The sequence below is a fragment of the Protopterus annectens genome, chromosome 7.part0, assembly GCF_019279795.1.
Source record: "Protopterus annectens isolate FY-2018-M chromosome 7.part0, PAN1.0, whole genome shotgun sequence".
In the NCBI taxonomy this organism is placed as follows: domain Eukaryota; kingdom Metazoa; phylum Chordata; order Ceratodontiformes; family Protopteridae; genus Protopterus; species Protopterus annectens.
This window is the reverse complement of record NC_056739.1, coordinates 57,757,943-57,779,016: the sequence shown is the minus strand read 5'-3', so window position 1 is coordinate 57,779,016 and position 21,074 is coordinate 57,757,943. Positions and strand designations below refer to the sequence as shown.

Here is a 21,074-nt window from a genome sequence, read left to right as displayed (position 1 = left end):
TCACATAACAAAGACAATGATGCATCGTTCTTAATCTACCCCTGTTTGTGATTTCTGAGACATTAAACCAACCAGGAATGACATACCATCTCTAGCATTTGGACCGAGGAGGATCCGTTTAGTGATAACTGTCTATTTGAGAAACAAATTATTTTTTCACTTGGCTTTTAAAACTGAATTTATATGTGGACTATTATATTTAGGACAGTAACCAATGCAAAGAAAAGAGCTAACATGATGTATAAGTTAGTCTAAAACAGCTATAATAACTCGGTTGGCTCTACAATGGAAAGACCATGTACAAAAACACTGTTTGCTCCAATCAGAACTGAGTTAATACTATTCAAAATGCTCACCTGTATTCTTTGTAATATTTTAGATGCTTATCATTTAACTTGTAGATTACTTTTTTCTCACTTCTGCATTTGGAATAATAACAAGAAGAAACTTTTTGTCAAGGACAAAATCAATCGCTTTCATTATTCGCAGGTTTTTTGGTGTACCTTTTATTGCCATACAATGTCAAGCGTCAGTGAGTACTGCATTCAGGTTTGTTTCAGATAAATGCTAAGCTACAGTCCTTAAAAAGCAACACAGAATAGTGATGCAACTTCACTGTTAGGCCTGGGAGCACAATCCCTCTGCTATGTCAGATTCTTATAATGTGCAGAATTTGCATTAGAATGACAGCACAAATGCATCATAGAATTACTGTGGTAAAGAGGCAAAATAAATCTGAGCAAATACCAAAGTTCATTGCTTTCATCCATGCAATGATACCATAGCGAGGACTTGGAAATAAAAATAAATAGAGACTGAAGCCTTACACAACAGACTGAACATCTGCCTGGATTCATACTACCATACATGCGGTTTTAGTATTTGAAGTTAAGAGCTGCAGAGTCAGATCTGTAGTGCAGACAACTTGAGTACTCTCTACAATGTTGGTAACTTAGGTTCATCTAGCAAATCTGGTGGATTTGGCTATGTGTGCACATGGGAAGTGAGTGCTAAAACTGGTGTGTGTGTGTGTGTGTGTGTGTGTGTGTGTGTGTGTGTGTGTGTGTGTGTGTGTGTGTGTGTGTGTGTGTGTAAGCATGCACACACTCCAGGTGCTCCTGTTAGCTGTCACAGATGGCCGTTTAAGAGAACACAAAACCTTTGAACCCCCACTAGATGATGGCTGTTATCTCCAGCTCTCACCTCCATCTCTCTGAGTATGTATGTGCTTACATAAGGAAGAAACAATGAACAAGTGATGCTGTCTTGATGGTTACAGGAAGATGGAGGAGTAAAAGTAAAACAAAATGATACCTTAGAGAAAGATGTATTGTCTCTCATGTCACACCCCCCACTAAACAGAGTAGTCTGGAAACACCTGGATACAGGTAGGTCCAAAAAAAGTGAGCTTCAGAGAGGTCTAACACACATCTGTAGAAAATGAGAGGCCAAACCAGGATATTTCTTATGGGGTGCTGACATCAGACTGGAGTAACAATACTCCAACCACTGCAAAGGGCATGCTGAGTCATGACATCAGACTGGAATAACAATACTTCAAGCACTGCAAAGGGCATGCTGTACCTTCATTATCACATCAGACTGGAGTAACAATAATCCAAGCACTGCAAATGGTGTGTTGTACCTCCATTATCACATCAGAATGGAGTAACAATACTCCAAGCTCTGCAAAGGACGTGCTGTACCTCCATTAGCACATCAGTCTGGAGTAACGATACTCCAAGCACTGCAAAGAGCGTGCTGTACCTTCATTATCACATCAGACTGGAGTAACAATACTCCAAGCCCTGCAAAGGGTGTGCTGTACCTTCATTATCACATCAGACGGGAGTAACGATACTCCAAGCACTGCAAAGAGCGTGCTGTACCTTCATTATCACATCAGACTGGAGTAACAATACTCCAAGCCCTGCAAAGGGTGTGCTGTACCTTCATTATCACATCAGACGGGAGTAACGATACTCCAAGCACTGCAAAGGGTGTGTTATACCTTCATTATCACATCAGAATGGAGTAACAATACTCCAAGCTCTGCAAAGGGCATGCTGTACCTCCATTATCACATCAGACTGGAGTAACAATACTCCAAGAATTGCAAAGGGCGTGCTGTGCCTTCATTATCACATCAGACTGGAGTAACAATAATCCAAGCACTGCAAAGGGTGTGTTATACCTTCATTATCACATCAGAATGGAGTAACAATACTCCAAGCTCTGCAAAGGGCATGCTGTACCTCCATTATCACATCAGACTGGAGTAACAATACTCCAAGAATTGCAAAGGGCGTGCTGTGCCTTCATTGTCATACTGATGTACGCTGATTGTAAAATATTAGTTCTATTGTCTCACACAGATATTTTGGCTATAGTATTGCAGTTTCTTGAAAAAAAAAAAATATACACACACATACACACACACACACACACACACACACACATATATATATATATATATATATATATATATATATATATATATATATATATATATATATATATATATATATATATATATACAAACACACACACACACACACACACACACACACACACAGAAATGCTACAAAATATACATAGTAGCCTACTAATTCATTTGGGGCATTTAGCATTTTTCTTTTTTTTTTCACATAACACAGCTAAGAACTGTGCAAAGTAAAACAGTGATAACCTGATATATTTCACCTCTGTTGAAAGTAAAACATGCCCAGCAATAAAGTAGATGGCATTCCTGTGCTCCATTCATAAGTCATAATTAGGTCACTATGCAGTATGAGACCCACTCATTGTTATGCCATGTGGTGTATAGGACAAGAGGTTGGTCAAAAAAAGAATCATGGTGCATTTGGGACACATTAGACACAGTACGGTTGAAAACCCTGTGGTACATCATTTTTATTCTATCCATATGGGGTCAACTAGATGTTTGTTTTTTAGTGGGCTAGCTAAGCCCTATTTAACACAGGGCATCGATTATGTACAAACATTATTAAGAGCGGAGACCAAATATATTATCAATTATAAAACACTTTGGCCAGATGGTCTGAATTTAGAACTTGATTTAGATGTATAAGAAGATGTTTTTGACCTAATGTTTTGTTTAATTCCTTTTACAAAGAAAACTAACGCTGTAATTTCTTCAAAAAACTTTTTCATATTTTTCTGTCACATATATTCCTTATGGTTTGTTTATATATGTGGATACATTTTTATATATATGGATGCATTTCTAATTTTGATACATTTGATTTTGGTGTTCGTGAGAAAAGAAGAACAAAAGTTTTAAGAAACATCTTTGCACAATGCAAGCTGGCAATGTTAAATTCCTTGTTCTAAGTTTATTGTAGCTATGTTACCATGACTAATTGTTTTATTGTTTCATTGGTTAATTGTTCGACTAATTAATTGTATATGGATATATAAAGGAGGCTATCCATGATGTTTATTGTTCCCTGGAAGGCAATACAGCTGAGGTTAGGAAGCATAAGTAATGGAGTGGATAGTGAACCATGGCTCTGGTGTATGTTTTTTCTTTGGTCGTTTTCTGCTTGGAGCAGTTTGTGTTTTATTTTATTAAATTTAGTAGGCCTTATTTCTCTTTTGCTATCTACAAAACGTTTTTTCTTTAAACTTTCCACTGTCTCTTATAGGTTCATAGGTATGTACTAGGCTAATGACCCTGGACCTTTACATGCCTAGCCATAGGATTACCCTGGCATAGTGCCACCCGACCTTAGTTCCCAGTGCCTTTGTCGAGTAGAGCCATTGGAGTTATCCCCGGGGTGAATTTTCTGTTTACCATCCATTCATCAAGATTTCTCTTGAAGAGGGTCAGCAAGGTGCTCTACTTCACATGTATGGGAAGTCTATTCCACAGCATGGGGAGTCTGTGGGTTATAAACCTGTCCCTCCAGCATGTTCTGTTAATTGTAGTAATGAGGTTGAGGTCTCTGGAGCATGTAGTGCGGAGGAATTGGGATTTCTTTACATGTAGCATTTCTAACAGAGCTGGGTCAGACATGGCTTTGTAAGTTAAGCAGAGATCACCTCTAAGTAGGCGATATGAGACAGAGAATAGTTGGAGTTTTCTGAGTCTGTCCATATAGGACAAGTGTTTACGGCCTGGGATCCTCTTTGTGAGGTACTTTTTCAGCCTCTCCAGTTGTTGCAGGTGTCTAGTGAGGTATATGCCAAATGGGGCATTGTACTCGATGACTGGTCTAATGAGGGAAGAGTAGAGGGAGACAATGTCCTCTTTCTAAATTACTGCATTATAAGACCTCTGACAGTTTAAGAAAAAAATCAGTGGAGCACATGTTGAATAAATATAAGTGCTTCTGTTATAAGGATACTAACTACTTACTCTACATGATTTTGTCTAATCATTTCTATTTTTCAAATATTATGTCCTCATACTATGATAGTAACATATTTCAGATTAAATGCATTTACAATCGTTGCTTGTTTCTCTCTCCTGTTTTGTAATTAAATATTTCCTCCTTTCTTTGTTACCATTTCATATTTTTGCATTTTTTTTTTTTGCTGTTGTTCTATTCTTTGTAAATAATTGTTTATTAGACATGTTTTACTACCTTTTGGCTTGAATAGATGCTAAAAGGGTATTGCATCAAGCTTTTGATCTAATTAACAGCCTTCAAATAATTAAAATGTAATTTGTGTTGCTAATATTACTGTTAACCAAATTACTGTTTAATTTTATGGCCAATGTCATTTGTGAAGTTGTTCAAATTTCATTAGCAAGTTTGTTTATTTAAAACAATTGAGAAAACAAATGCTTGAGAGGATACATGAATCATGCATGGGTGCAATAAAGTCCAAACAAACAGCAAGCGATATAATATATCAATCAAGAAAGTCAGCACATTTAGGACAAGCAGTGCAGAGCTTTGCAGGGTTGCCACCTATCCCACTTTGCGAGGGACAGTCCCTTTTTGGGCAGATGTGTCCTGACAAAAAATATTAAAAATGGCAAATGTCCTGAGTTTGTAGGACATAATTATGTCCCATATTTTATGTAATAGTTGCATAAAATAGTTATTTCTGTATCTAAAACACCTAAATGTTACAAAAAACAGAATAAGCAACTAAACTGCTACAAGAATAAGTTTTTATTTAGGCAAAAAATGTAAGTTCTATCCTTTGTACTGATTGTTGGTATGCGTCGGGCTGTAAAATCTGATGTGTGTCCTGAAAATGTCCCACTTTTGCCATTTGAAAAGGTGGCAACCCTAGAGCTTTGCCATCTGTGATGCATGCTGTGACAGCAATCCAAAGGAAGAGATGCTAGCATACCCATCTACTGACTTATTCATGAAGAAGTGAAGTACTAATTTTGTTCATTTCAGAAGAAACATGTATTGCACATATGTGGATTATTATTCCAAGTTCCCTGAAATAATCAAACTGACAAACACAACAAATGCTACTGCATTAAAGCCTATATTCTTGAGAAAAGGAAACCTAATACTGTCATTTCTGACAATTTTCAAGTCAAGAATTGAAAAGACTTGTGTATGAACAGGAATTAAGATATACAACATCCAGCCCACACTATTCACCTGTAGAGCAGAGTGGAAAGCACTGGGCAAACAGTGAAGAGTCTTACGAGAAACAGCAGTAACATAACGATTGTTCATGTGAAGTTTTGGAATGTCGATTTCATCTCTGATGTGCTCAACCACTGGTAGGTAAAAGTTTGAAAAGCAGATCACCTATTTCACCTACATAACTGTTAGTGTCTTTCGGCTTTTTCCCGGTTAGGGGTCGCCACAGCGGAACTCCGGTCTGCTAATGATTGGCAGTAGAGTTTTACATACTGGCTTGCCGGGCCTAATGCACAACCTTCAATGAAGGAACGCCCATTCACGCATGTCACTACACAGAAGACACTCTAACTGAGAATCGAACGGGCAACGTCTAACTGTGAGGCGACAACACTACCGCAGCATCATCACCGCAGCTTCAAAAATGAATAAAAGAAACGCTGACAAAAACATCAGTAGAGAAAGAGAAGTATTAAAATGGTAGGAACTGCAGAAGACTGCCAGTCCCACAGGGTATGGATAAAGTAAGAATTCAAGAAGCACAGGAAAGCCTACAATCTGAAATTGAATCTCTTGCAATAACAGCCAAATCATGATTCTGTATGGTTCATTGGGAAGATGGTAAGCTTTAGAAAAAATGTTGCCATTTGTAGAAGGCAAACACATCTAAACTAGTGTTTTAGAAAGATGAATAACCAGAGTTGCTACAACCAGTAAGTTGTAAAGAAATACAGACTGAAAACTGTGATAATCCACAGGTGCAGAGATGCTCAAGTCTATCTAAGTGAAGCTATAGTGCATTAAAAATTATCCCTAAACTAACATGCCTATTGTAAATATGCCTGTGAAATTCCCCTGAATTGAAGACTGTTTGAGAATGCAGTCAGATATAAGGTCTGCTCCAGAGTTAAAGGCATTCTAAGGAGAGAAATTATTCATTTAATGAAACATATTTTGAATATGTGAAAATTTCTTTTAGATGTAAATAATCCATGCTATGTAAGTATAGTATTACAGTTAATTGACAATGATCAGTATAATGTAGGCCATGCTACTTCACAGATATTTAAATTTTATATTTAAAAAGGGTGGTATGTATGAGTATATAGCTTTAAGGCTAATAAACAAGCTACACTGATTTGCATTATGGTACACAGTTCTTCTAGAGAGGTCTCAGTTTAAATACAGAGCTCATGGAAGATAGACTGCATCTACTGTGTCTATAAGGAATTTATTAATCCTCCTTGCATTTATGATTAGCTCTAAAAATACTCCATGCAGAGTTCATGTGCAACGTTAAGTACAGAACTCAGATACAAGAAAGCAAGCATCTCACCTATAGAACAGATGAAGCTCTTATATTGCAGGACTAGGTGAGAGGGTTTGAAGGAAAAATAGTATTGGGGGTAATTTTAAAGTGAAGGGGAATAAACAAAGTGAAAATACAAACTATTCTGATATATGAGCTCATGTTTCATGCCATGATAGTATGTTTCTCCTCTTACCTAATTAATTACTGTCAATACATAGCAGTTTATATCAAGCATGTCATGATAAAGCAAACATTCAATAGTAGAAGAAAGCATATCAGTTACACAACCTAATCTAAATCAGCATGTGTGTGCTGGTTGGTATTCACTAATGTCAACCACCGCTCCACTGACAGTACCATAGAAAATGAAATCTGCAGGAGGAGAACCTTGCTTCTAAGTGGATGAATGTTCTGGTTCCCTGAGACAGTCAATCACTGTCTGAATGCAAAATGATTATACCAAGGCACAAACCAGGAAAGAGTACTTGATTAAATAGCTGTTCCAAGTGTACTTTACCCAGGGGCTTGAGGCAGCTTTGTATTATTTTTTGTGTTATTTATTTATTTTTATTTTTTTATAATTAGCAGATTTTCTTCTTAGTATCTGGTTATTTAGTTACATATAGGAGCACATCTCTGCTCCAGTGAGATGCAAATGTTGTACTCTAAGCAATCACGGGGTCCCACTTTGTCCACAGTGCAATTATGTGTTAATCATCTCTCTTAAAGTACACCAGTAAGAAGGAACTCATATAGTCACAGGTTGTTGCACCTTCCTAGCTACTAAAGTTGATATGTGACATGCCACAGAGGTGATTTCTGGTCCTGGGTGCATAACTCTATCATTTAGGGTTGCTAGTTGCCAATATTCTCTTGATCACATCAGTGCACATCATATGCATTCAGAGCATGTGTAAGTTGTTCATTTATATGTATTATTTTGTTATAGTTCACTTCTCTGTGTTATCTTTTCCTACTTTATTTATTTTATTTTATTTTATGTTATATTGACATTTGTTAACCGGGATAAGTCTGACTGCTGGCCCATTTTAAGTGGAGATCTGGGAAGAAAAGCTCCAGAATACAAAAATTAAATAGGTAGTCCAAAGACAGGGCTATGTAGTTAACAATTAAATAACAGTATACCATATCAAGATGAATAAAATGTAAAAATATGAGAGAGAATATGTTTTGAGGATACAGAACAACATAAGAACAAAAATTCCTGTTTTGTTTCTGATCATTGTTTGCCCCGGTCACTACCCCAGTAATCTCTTTTCTCACAGTATTTTATGCAGCACAAATGACAGTCACTGTCTTAGCGACCATACAATATAATATTCTGCATTGCCACACACGCACACAAACTTTGTTCACTTTTTCATACTAAGGTTTTTCATTTATTTCACAGGTGCAGTGAATGCTAGAATTATGGGGGGTGTAAAGGGTATGCCATTCGTCAAGGCAAATGATGTAATATGCTGTATTAGAATTAAGGTCTCAGTTATAAGTAATTCTTCTATGTAGCTGTTAGCTGGCTAAGATCAAAAAATGTTTGTCATTAACTGCAACATAAGCTCTGAAATACCAGAACTACCTGCATTAAAGTTGTGATGTGAGCAACTGACCAGACCACACCATGAGACCTGTCGATGAGAGAAAATGGAGTTAACAAACATTGTAGGTATAGTGTTCTAGAACGTTACCTTATGTCGTCTTCACTTGCAAAGATGATGACTCCACGAGCATTTGGCGTTTCCAGTAGTCGCTGGATAATCTTGTCAAACTCCTCTGGTTTGGGCTCTCTTGGGATTTTCACTGACTGTGCAACACATACACCCCCTGCAAACAAATGAGGAAACATTAGCTATACGTGAAACTGAGAGCTATCTAGTAGGCCAACATGCAGCAATAAAGTAAATACAATATAAAAAGTGTAAGCGTAGTGAACATGGATGACCCTGTAACCTAATAAGGTACTTATTTAAAATGAAATTATTTCAGTTCAGGTTTCTTTCTGTACACAGTTAACAAAAAGCAAACATCAGTTAATTTGATTTTGACCTTGCAAACTTGACAGTGTATCATAGCAATGTTGGTGTTTGGACTTGTCAGGTTGGTGACTGGAATGATAAATTCATGCAGTGGGCTGTGCAGGACCAGTGTTATATCCTGTCACAGCCAAAACCTTTATTGTCACCACAGCAAAGGCCCCAGGTTGAGATCCATATACAATGTACTGGAAATGGGCCAGGGAACAGAGAGTATTCTGAGAAGCCTGCAGATATGCCACAATCTGTACTCGTTGATTGTTTACTAGGCAGCAAGCCCACAAGTAGAGGAACTGCTGACATATGAGAGGAAGATGCACGGCAGCAGACTGCAGACATGATGTGCTTGTGTCATGAATACACTTTTTGGCTTAAACAAGCACTGGTAGTTATGGCTTTGTAAAATGTGAGGCAGAGGAACATTAACACTTTAAATTGCAATTCATCTCCCTTATCTCACTAGTGGCTTATCCTTCTGGTCATTTTTTTTTCATCTACACCATAATTTGTGATCTTTTAGCATAGCCAAGAAAATCAGTTCATTCAAGTTTGGGAATGTAATGGACAGTGGCTGGAAACCAATAAATGCAATGGTGCAGAAAAAATAGGAGTTTACTGACAAAAAAATTGCCATGGCAATCAGATAAAAAAATGACAGTGTCTTCCCACTGACAATAATTTAATATTATACAATACGAACAAGAAGACAATCAGACACAAACTGGATTGTAAATCATGACAACTCTATCCAACGTGCTCACCTGCATTGCGATAGTACTGTCTCCCTCTCTTGCATACATGGCACAACCAAAAATGATTGTTCCTGTCGCCTCACCAGCTTCAAATGCATAAAATACCACATAAGCAGGATAGAGAAACAGTATCGTAATAAACATGTGAATTCCTAGTGCACTGCATATCCATTCATCTTAGCACTGGAGGTCATGGTACTGAGAAGAACCTTACCTGATGACAGGTTCCATGTTATTAAGACAAGATTAGCCACTTAGATGGGCTGTGTGTAGTTGGGGGTGCTGGAAGCTTGATGGGATCTGAAAGAAAGCTTCAGTATTTATCTGGGATGCTCTGTCTTTCAGACAGAAGAGGTAAAGTGAAGAGACCTTGCATGCCACCGGGCTAAATATTGATGGTAGCAATGTCAAGCAGTAAGTGTGCCTCTAACTGAGACAAGCTGGTGATGGATTTCTGAATGTAATGTGTGTTTAGCAATGGTTGTTTATAAACTGAGTAAGAAAGATAGAGATTATGAAAAAAAAACATGTCCACTCATCTGTCCACTGTATCGTAAATCTGCCCAAACCTTTTAACGAATATGAGTATAGTCCACAGTCCCTGCTAGTAGTATTTCACAGGGAAAATGAGAGGCCAGAAAGTGCCAAGAGCAAGATGGGAATTTGTGGTGCTTGTGGGTCCTAAAATAATACACAAAACTGAAACAGTGCAGGAGCCTAACACTGTCACATCACATGTAAAAATATCATGTTGATTTCCTAACACACAACTGCAGGTGATACAGCTGTGACAATAAGGGGGAATAAGGTTCTTTTTAGTGATGCAAGCTACCAAGGTGGGTACACAGACCTCCAATCCAGACCACAGTAATGGATAACTGACACCACAAAATTTGTGTTAAACTGAAATGTGCATCCTGTCACTGTTCTTTCTTGTTGCATTACCCTTCCGTGGTAAAGTGGCCATCTCCATTGTTGTAAAGGGATAAAACCCTAACTTCAAACAAGGTTAAGTTTTAGTAGCAGCTCAGGCACCTGTTTGTCCTATTATGGAGGAAGTGTGATTACTCAAATGACTTCGCTGGCTCCCCATTCTTTGAGGGAAGAGGGCAGGCTGCATGTCCAGGTGTTTATTTTTCATGTTATAATCCGTGAAGTAGATCAGATATCATGTGGAAGTACTGGCTTCAAGGAAGGCAAGCTTTCCTGGATGGGGATTAAGCTACCTGCAGAAATGAGTGCCATGCCTCACTGACACATCCATTGCATTCCGAACCCTACCAGAAGTGATAAGGACCATGAGAAGTGGGATCAGGGCCTCTATGCTTAAAAATCTGAAACCACCAATGATGGTTGTATGAATGATGTTCCTTCTCACACAGCCATGATGGGCAATGAATGAGAACATTTGCTAAGATCTGAACCCCCCCCCCCAACAAGACCTATGTTAGTTTCTGTGTTTCACTAACCTGTATTCAATTGCTTGTTTTTGCTGAGCAAAACAACTAACTAGTAAACACCCAGTATAGAGTTCCAAACAAAGCAGTCCAAGATAAAAAGTTTTTGATGAGCTGCATCCAGATGGAACTCAACAAAAATGAATATGATAATATATGTATGTGTGTGAGCATGTGTGTTCATTAAGTCTAAGCCACCATCGTAAGTTAAAGCCAAAACTCTGAACTATAATTAGTGATAGGGCTTAATCATAGTAATGTGCTACTGTCCCTTTAAAAGTACTTTATATGCTGTATGTAATTATGTGTTACATTTCCGGTGCCTGGGATCTAGTGTATCAGTCAGTCTCATGTTAACCCCCCATGAAAAAGACATTATATTATTACTCAGTCTGTGATTAATCCTGCTTTACAAATGATACAAATAGCTTTAATAAATCTGCAGCTTTTTAAAGCACTTTCAGTATTTAATGCAGGGGTGCTCTTCAGGGAGTTAGATAACTTCATTTTCCAGATTTCATTGCAAATGGATGACCTCAGTGGGAGATCTTCACTGAAAATGTGTGTCTCTCTCTCAAACAATCTGTGTAAAGAAAGTGTATACTTTTTCTGAAGTATTTTCACATGCACACATTCCAAGACAGAGCTTTTTGTGCTAAGTAGAATATGAATGAAATTGCTCTTGAAGTGTTATCTCAATAATTTATTTTTTTATTTTACATTTGTTAACCGGGGGTGTCTGACTGAGCCGAAAAGGCCCTTTTTCAGCAGAGGCCCGGGGAGAAAAGCTCCACAAAGAAAAATTACAGACACATTTAGTTATTTAGACATGATCAGTATACACACAAATTACAAGAGACATGTTTTTACAGTGGTATGCGGCACATAAACAGTTACAGTGGAGAGAACAAACAAAAAATATTAATTTTAAAAATAAAGGTAATTAATAGATTTGTGGTGTACAGCTGAAATTTGGAACATAGGTAAAATACATACATAGTACACAGGTACAGTACATACATTGTAGATTAGCCAGTATATATATATAGTGCATCTCCAAAGCTATTGTAGCTGTTGGTGACTTCTAGTAGTAGTTTGCTTGATGATCTAAGAGGCCTTTTGGCTGATTGATGTTGTACTAGGTTTTTGGGGGCAGGACACTTATTGGGGAGGTAATAGATAGAATGACAGAGGCAGAGCTGATTGTAGGTTAGGAGGTTGGGCAGTTCAAGCCAGTGGAGCTGTCTCAAAGCAGTACAGTGATGAGTTCTATATGAGCAATTTGCAGCAAAGCGGGCAATTCTGTTATAGCAGGCTTCCATTTTGCTTAGTTCAGTTTTGTTGAGATTAGTCAGAATGGGAGATGCATGGAGTAGGGTGGATAGAAGTTGAGAGCGAGCAATGGCTGATCATGTGTTGTTGGTAAGAAATGGTTTGATACGGTAGAGTGACCCCAGTTTGGCCTGTACTTTTTTAATAGTTAAGTTGAGATGACTATCAAATTTTAGGTGGGAGTCTATGGTTATTCCCAATAGCTTAGCCTGTGCCACTGGAGCAATTGGAGTAGCATTTTTGGAGTAGATAGTGAATTGACTGTTAGTGTTTTTGTTAGAACTGGTTATAATCATAAGCTTTTCTTTGGATTGAGGATAAGTTGGGCTTTGGTAAGCTAGTTTTCAACATCAGAGAATGCTAGTTGAGTTGTTTGCAGGAGGGTGGGAATGTTTTGTGCAGCACAGATTAAGGTAGTGTCATCTGCATACTGAATTATAGATGCATGCTGTGTGGAGATATGGAGGTCATTTGTGAAGACTGTGAATAGTAGTGGTCCTAAGATAGAACCCTGTGGGAATCCTATAGTTATGGGCAGCTGAGGAGAGAGAGAATTTTCTCATTTCACAGCTTGGTACCTGTCAGTTAAGTAGCTTTGGAACCAGGTAAGAGTGGAATTTGATAGATGATATTGGTTTAGTTTGTTTAGCAGGATTTGGTGTGAGACTGTGTCAAATGCTTTTGACATATCCAAAAAAAGAGTTGACACTTGTAGGCCTTCATTTCTGAGATGGTTTACTGTGTCTGTGAAACAGAGGAGGGCTGTAGTGGTACTATGGGCAGGTCTGAAACCATGCTGAGTAGGTGACAGGATGTTGCTGTCTAGGAGATAGTTTAGCATCTGGGTATGGATGCATTTTTCTAGGATTTTGGCCAGGGGGGAGAGTAAAGCAATGGGTCTGTAGTTATTAAGTTCAGTGGAGGTCCCGCCTTTATGTATGGGTGTAACATAGGATATTTTCCAGAGTTTGGGCACATAGTTTTCAACAATTGATCTATTTATGAGAGTGGAGACTGGGATAGCAATAGCATCTGCTGCGAGTTTCAACAAATAGCTGGGGAGTAGGTCGGCTGCTGTTGATGAGGTTTTTAGTTTGGAGAGCATGCTTTTGATTGAAGTGGTGGAAACTGTTTTGAGGGTAAAGCTTGTATTAGTGTTATTTGTGTTGGGGGGGGGATAGTGAGGAAGGAACTGACCTGTGATACTAAGGATAGAATTGAGTTCACAAAGTGGGAGTTGAATTGTGTTTCAATGGGAACTTTAGTGTCAGGGGTGGTTGGTTTGGGGTAGCCTTTTGGGTGGATTTTAGTAGCTGGTTTACATTTTTCCAAAATGTTTGCGGGTTATGTTGGTATTTAGTTTGTAATGTTGTGTAGTAGGATTTTTTGTCCAGCCTAATGCATTTTTTTGAATGGTTGCACCTTTGTACTTAGTTAGGCTTTGTGTTTCTTTGTTCTTTTGATAGTAAAGCCAGGCAGTGTCTCTGGACTTGAGAATTTCTTTGGTTTCTTTACTGAGCCAGGAGTTTGTAAAGGTTCTAACCTTGATTTTGCACAATGGAGCGACAGTGTCTATGTGTTGTAGAAATATTTTGTTGAAATATGCTACAACCTGGTCAAGTGGGAGGGTTTTTAGGGGGATCCAGTCACAGTTACAGAGTAAAGTGTTGAGGACCTCAGGAGAGAATTTTTTTTGTGTTTCTAGTGGATATATAGTTAGTGGTTTTGCATATGCTTGTTCTACTATGTATAAAGTATATTATGCTGTGGTCACTTTTAAGGTGTCTGGGAGACTGCCTGTGTGAGGGTACAATGTGGGGTTGTTAGTTAGGACCCAGTCAAGGATGGATTCCCTTTTAGATTTTTTATCACATCTAGTTGGAATTTGGACTAGCTGCTGGTAGCCATGGAGATTTATTAGATTACTTGGTGGTTCTGATATACAGGTGAACCAATCTAGGTTGAAGTCTCCCAGAATAAGGGTTTCTTGTGAGAATGTGGAAGAGTATGTGGAATAAGAACTACAGAACTATATAATGCAAACAACAATCCATTTGCAAAGAAACAGATAATTTTGCAAGAACAAGATAAAACATTTTTTTTACTATATGAACATTCACTTTGAATAAGACCAGTCTTTATTATATTTAAACTTTCTGAGTTTCATTCTATTTTAGGATATTTGGTCCACTTACTCAGTTAAATAGTAATGCTTTATTTAGGACCTACCAGAAACCAAAGTTTTATCACACACACATGTGGCTAGCTTTTAAAAACAAATCAAAGGCTGTAAAATTATATTGTGCTCACTATTTTTTAGGATCAAGACAGGTGCCTTATATCCCACGGGAACCAGCTGTCCAGAATCATACATTTGTCTAGCCCCAAAGTTACCTCCAAACCACACTGGTCAATGGCAATGTTATACTCCAGTTTGGTACTCACAGCACTGCCCCTATACTCAGTGTTTTTTCCTTAATAAAATCACCATGGAATAAAGCACCCTCATAAGACAAGTCACTCTTCACCCTTATTCCTTCAACCACATCATTACTGTGACATGCACATTACTGTACATTACTGTGATATGCACCATTACTGTACGTTACTGTGATATACACATTAATGTGACATGCACATTACTGTACATTACTGTGATATGCACCATTACTGTACGTTACTGTGATATACACATTAATGTGACATGCACATTACTGTGATATGCACCATTACTGTGACATGCACATTACTGTACATTACTGTGATATGCACCATTACTCTACGTTACTGTGATATACACATTAATGTGACATGCACATTACTGTGATATGCACCATTACTGTAATGTGTTTAGCCATTAGGGTGCCTTAGAGGGGCTCTTTCCCCTAAAACAATGACTCAGGTCATTCAGACTGATAGAAGGGTCATCCAGATGTAAGGTAACCACACCTCTCAACTGTCCAGATATTTGCAGAATGTCCATATCATTGCCTCATATTTTTGGCCTGTTTCTCATAAAATGTGTGCTATTCTAGCAAATCATTGAGGAATGAAGTCACTAAATAATTACATACGACCCTCTGAAAATGCATGCGGACAGAAATCCTGTTATTCTAGCAACTCCCTAAGTTTCTAAGAGCAATATTCAAAATCTGTCCCTATATTAGGTCTTTGTCACACCATTATTTAAGGTTTTGTCCAGAATTCATACACTGAGAGGTATGAAGCTAACAAATCCAATATTGGTGAGAAATGACAGAAGCTTTTTACACTTCTGCTCCAGCCATATAAAACAGGTCACTTTCTTACTTTCAGCACCCCTTCTTTCTATGGTTTTAGATAGAGAACAGCACTTGTTTGATTTCATACAGCTCTGAAAGCAGGTGGTCTTGTAGAACTACTACAACGTCTGTTAAATTCCTGTCTAAACCAAGTATATTTAAGGGCCCAGTAGAAGCTCTGTAACAAATAAGTAAATGTCAGAAGTACGGTCTGCTTAAAAAAATGCCAAATAGTGCACACAAAAAATAAAACGGGTATTATGCACAATGCAGAGTATTAAAATAAACATTCAGTAGTGCCATGTGCCTCACTGTAGATTGCTGGACTGCTAAGCCATGTATGTATGCATTTGTAGAATACGTTAGGGTATGGAGTGTGACATATAAAATATCTGTATAGCTGGTAGAGATTAGGGAAGGCAGTACATGACTAATGGGAAAGCTATACATCCACTACATACCCTATGTGTCCAGGGAACTACATCCTCACATCTTTTTCTTTTTTTTTATTTCTGTAAGCTTGATGTGATAATTATACTGTTTGAATAAGGCATGTACTGAATTTGTTTTTATGTAGTTTCTGTACATTTTTATGAATTTGTTGCCTCCTTAATATTTTTTTTATTCTGGTTCTGAGGTGAATTTCAACTTTTTTGTGATGTGTTGGATGAGGTTTTGGTATTATTTTAGTAGTGTACTGATGGTTGCATTAGGTGTGTTACATTATAGTTTAATTACATTTTAGCTACATTAGTCTTACTTTAGTTAATTAGGAGTGAATTCTTTCTGCCCATGATGACGTTTTTTGATTGTGTGGTTGCTATGCTATTATGTTCATTTGTTTATTGTTTTTAAGGAATTGTTTCTTAAAAAAAATGTCAGATTTGATGGGTTATTTGAAAATAGTATCACTTCAGCATTACTAGTGTTTTCCTGGTTAGCTCAAGTACTGCTACCTTATTTATTTATTGCTTGCAGTTTGTTTACCAGGTGAGTGAACTGATCTATTGACCTTTTCAGTCACATCTTGGGTACTTAAGACAGGACAGTACTGCATATAATATCAATATTTGCAATGCAAGCTTAGCTTATAACAGCTAGACTGGGCATTATGAGCAATTCTAAGTCACATATATTATATATATATATATATATATATATATATATATATATATATATATACATATACATACACACACACACACACACACACACACACACACACACACACACACACACACACACACACACATACACACACACACACACACACACACACACACACACACACACACACACACACACACAATAAAATAAATTGGGTGTAACAAGCAACTATACATTTGTACCATGTATGGAAATGGTGATAAACGATTCAGACACATGAAAGATTCACATTGGGCAAAATCTCATTAGCAACTTATCGGCATGCCTCTGGAATTAACACTTAATGCAGTTTCTCATTATAAGCACCAAAAAGACCCCACACAGACACACACACACACACACATACATACACACAGTTACACTCATGTCCCTGTACATATAGACATACACACCCATATAGTCACACTCATGTCCCCCCACAGACAAACCTGTGCATACACACCCACACACACCCATACAGTTACAGTCATGCCCCTACACACACACACACACACACACACACACACACACACACACACACACACACACACACACACACACACACACACACCTATATAGTTGCATTCATGTCCACCCCACAGGCACAGACAAACCCACACACACACCCACCCACCCATACAGTTACACTCATGCCCCTCCACAGATACCCGTAAACCTGTGCACAAACACCCACCCAGCCACACACACACACACATACAGTGACACTCATGCCCCTCCACAGACACTCATACATCCATGCACAAACACCTGTACACACACACACACACACACACACACACACACACACACACACACACACACACACACACACGCACACCTACCTTGCAGTACTTACCTGCACTAACTAACCCATTGCTATCATTGACAGTAACGGGTGTATTCTATGAAAAAAGTGTTGTACATTCCTTTCACTTCGATCTGAAATAACATGGTGAAGCTTGTCTCTGAATCACACTGCTGAGCTGTTGTGATTATGGAGTATGGCTCTGGGCAGAGCACATGGCTCATTTACAATAGCTGTACCCCTAGACTGCAGAATTTGCATGCAGCAATAAACAGCAAGACCGCTGTAGTATTATTAACCAGTGGCTTCTGTAGCACTGCAGTGGTCTTTGAGTCTGCATTTCTGAATATTAAACAGGACTGAGCTATGTATTATGTGTTTCAGAGTACCTCTTGGTATCTAGGGGGTTTCGTTTAGGTGGTGAATTGTTTTGTGGAGGGGTTTCAGCGTAAGCTGCATGTGTGGTTTCATATTTTGTCAGGTTGATGATACACCTGGGGTGATGTTCAATGTTTAACTATGTGGAGAGGATGTAGGTAAATACAAATATCTGCATCCTGAAATTAATAAAGATATTTATTATACTCACTTTATTGGGGTATGATGTTATTAGCTACATATTAGAGACATATGTATAATCTGCATACGTAGCACAAAAAATATGTTCCAAGAGCCAATCAAAGATGTATAAAAATAAAACCAAATGAGAACACTTTCAAACAGGTGAGGGCAATACTTTATTTTTATTTTGCTTTTGTTTACCAGGTTTGTCTGATTGTATTTTGTCAAAAGATCCCTTTCAGTGGAGGCCCGGGGAGAAAAACTCCAACATATAACAAACATTTTTAAATAAATATTCAGTAATATACATGAACAAACATCCAGTAGTATACATTAAGAATTACACATTCATTTGTTAATTACTTGATATTCACATGAAATAAAGGCAACTATTACGGTATAAAAGCTGATGTTGCATCAGTAGGTATTGAACAGTGAGCATGTGATATGGTATTAGTGGGTTGTCATAAAGAAAATAGATCATGTGATTATTGCTTAGAAATTCAAAGAAATAGAGGTGAGGGAAGAAACTAGATAAGGCAGAAAATGCTAATACTGTAGTTAGGAGGTAGGGTATAAAGCAGGTTCATAGATAATTATATATTCCTATCATTAGGTTTATATTTAAAGTATAGAAGTAGGGGGAGAGAAGTGTCACAAAACATTGTATATAACTTGGAGATGCTAGGAAAGCATTTCAGGTATTGCCGAAGACTGGTTATAGACAGGATTCTGAATGAAGACAAATGGCTTGACAATATGACAAGCTGAAGATAACAGTCACATTTATCCTGCATTTATACAGGACCAGTTTCACTGATTCGACAGGTGAAGTTTTAATGAGTTTTCATTCTGAATGTATTTTAGTGAAAATGGCATGTAGTTCCATATTTTAGCTACAGCTTTGAGTACAGACAGTCAACTGTAGAATTAGATGAATTGGTTAAAGTGATTAATGATTTTTCTCTAGAGCATAAACTTCTACTGGGGATAGTATTGTATTATGTTGCTAAGGGATGGACAATGTTATGGCTTATAGGAAATCTGTATATTGTAGTTAACTGAGAAAGAGCTTGGTGATGCGGTTGTTCTAATCAGTTTAATACTCTGTGAGAATTCATTTCAGTTCTTTGGTAATGCGTGTTCTATTGTTATAGTTTACTGACACTGAAAAACTCCACTGCCTATCATGAGCGGACAGGTGATCCGCTGTGGCGACCCTTAACCGGGAGAAGCCGAAAGAAGAAGAAGATTATAATGTTGCTCAGGTTTGGACAATTGTGTGACCTGAAGGTTAGTGAAGACTGGGGTAGCATACACAAGAGATGGCAGTAAGAAAGGAGAGACTATACATCTTCAGGCTATGTCAGCGAGGGAGGTTTTTACTCTGTATAATGTATCTAGTTTTTGATCATTTTTTTTTTAACTGAGTGTGATACCTAGTGGTTGAATTTCAACTGGTCAGGTATCACGATACTCAACAATTTTGTGTGGATTGATTGTTTTAGCATACTGTTGTTGGCAGAGATGACAGTGAATAGTGTTGTATTGGTAGATATATGTTTTCAGGTAAAGAGCAGTAATTTGATGATTTGCAATAATAGTAATTTAGTAAACTTGCTGCTTAAAATCCAAAATGTAAGTTTAACACATCAAAAAGGAATGATTTAGAGCAGTCGGCCTACAGAGACCTTCTTCAGACTGAACAGTGACTGCCAAATCTATCTTATATAATCAATTATACGACTGTCCATAAATATTCTGGACGCCTCAGAACATTATTTCAAACTAAAGAATTAACCTACCAGCTCCCTGAGACCTTTTCTCTCTAAAAGACAGTGAAAGTATGTATTGTCACAGCTAAGAGCAAATAGCAATAATATGAATTTGTAAGACTCTGCTAGGTTAGGCAAGCTTCCCAGTTAGGTTAGCCAGCAGCCAATCCCCCCCTACTGAACATCTATCATTTTGTATAATTGTCCTTCTTCCAGCTTATATACTCTCTATCACTATCTGGCTCATCCCCACCCTTCTCCCCTAACCTGCCTCCCCCTCTAGGTGACCTACCTGCTGCAATAAAGTGACTAGCCACTAGGTGGCATCTCATCACAAGCCACTGTATATTCATTTCCTATCCTATTTGTTGACCGTACCTCCTTAACTCTGTTCCCACTTTTCTATAGACTTACTCTTCCACCATTTCTCCTTTGTCCTATGGTATCCTTAATCACCCTCTACTCCTCTAATATCCAGACTCTCTCCTTACTCATCTCTTAACTTTCTTATACACTCTCCCACTCTCAGACTTACCTACTGCATCTCACACTTTACTGATTGTCTTCCTCGGCAGTCTACTCTCTTGCCCTTGTTATCCAGCTGTCTCACCTCTACAACTCTCTAAATCTTTGTCATCTCTCTACCTCACAACTGCTGTACTGTACTGTATCCTCTCCTCATCTTTGACTATCTTGATAACAGTGTTCACTGTTTCCTAATTATTCTACTACCTCTAACAGAGCTCCTCCCCTTATACTATCCCTTCTTATCTCCTACCTGGCCTAAAGCTGCTTATCTCGCGGTATCTGCCCCATTCCCGCTTTATGGTCTTCTCCCCTCCCTCTTAGCCCCTGTGTCCCCTCATACCTTATAAATATACCCCATACTATGGGACGCCATCTTTCTGCTCCTATCCTGTACCTGGCTGCTGCGCTCCTTGCTAGGCGCTTGACCTACAGTAAGTGTTCTAATGCTGTTTTGTTAAAGACTGCTCACTTGAAAGGTTTACATGTTTAACA

General features: G+C 38.1%; 1 protein-coding gene across 2 annotated transcripts in view; it reads right to left on the bottom strand.

Annotated features, from left to right (window-relative positions):
- The window catches only part of GRM4 (glutamate metabotropic receptor 4), a 3,082,936-nt gene that overhangs the window by 1,200,839 nt on the left and 1,861,023 nt on the right, over window positions 1–21,074 (bottom strand). For both annotated transcript variants that reach the window (XM_044076481.1, XM_044076482.1), the window contains exon 4: window positions 8,601–8,736. In XM_044076481.1, the coding sequence (XP_043932416.1) occupies window positions 8,601–8,736 (136 nt within the window). The remainder of the gene's footprint in view (window positions 1–8,600; window positions 8,737–21,074) is intronic.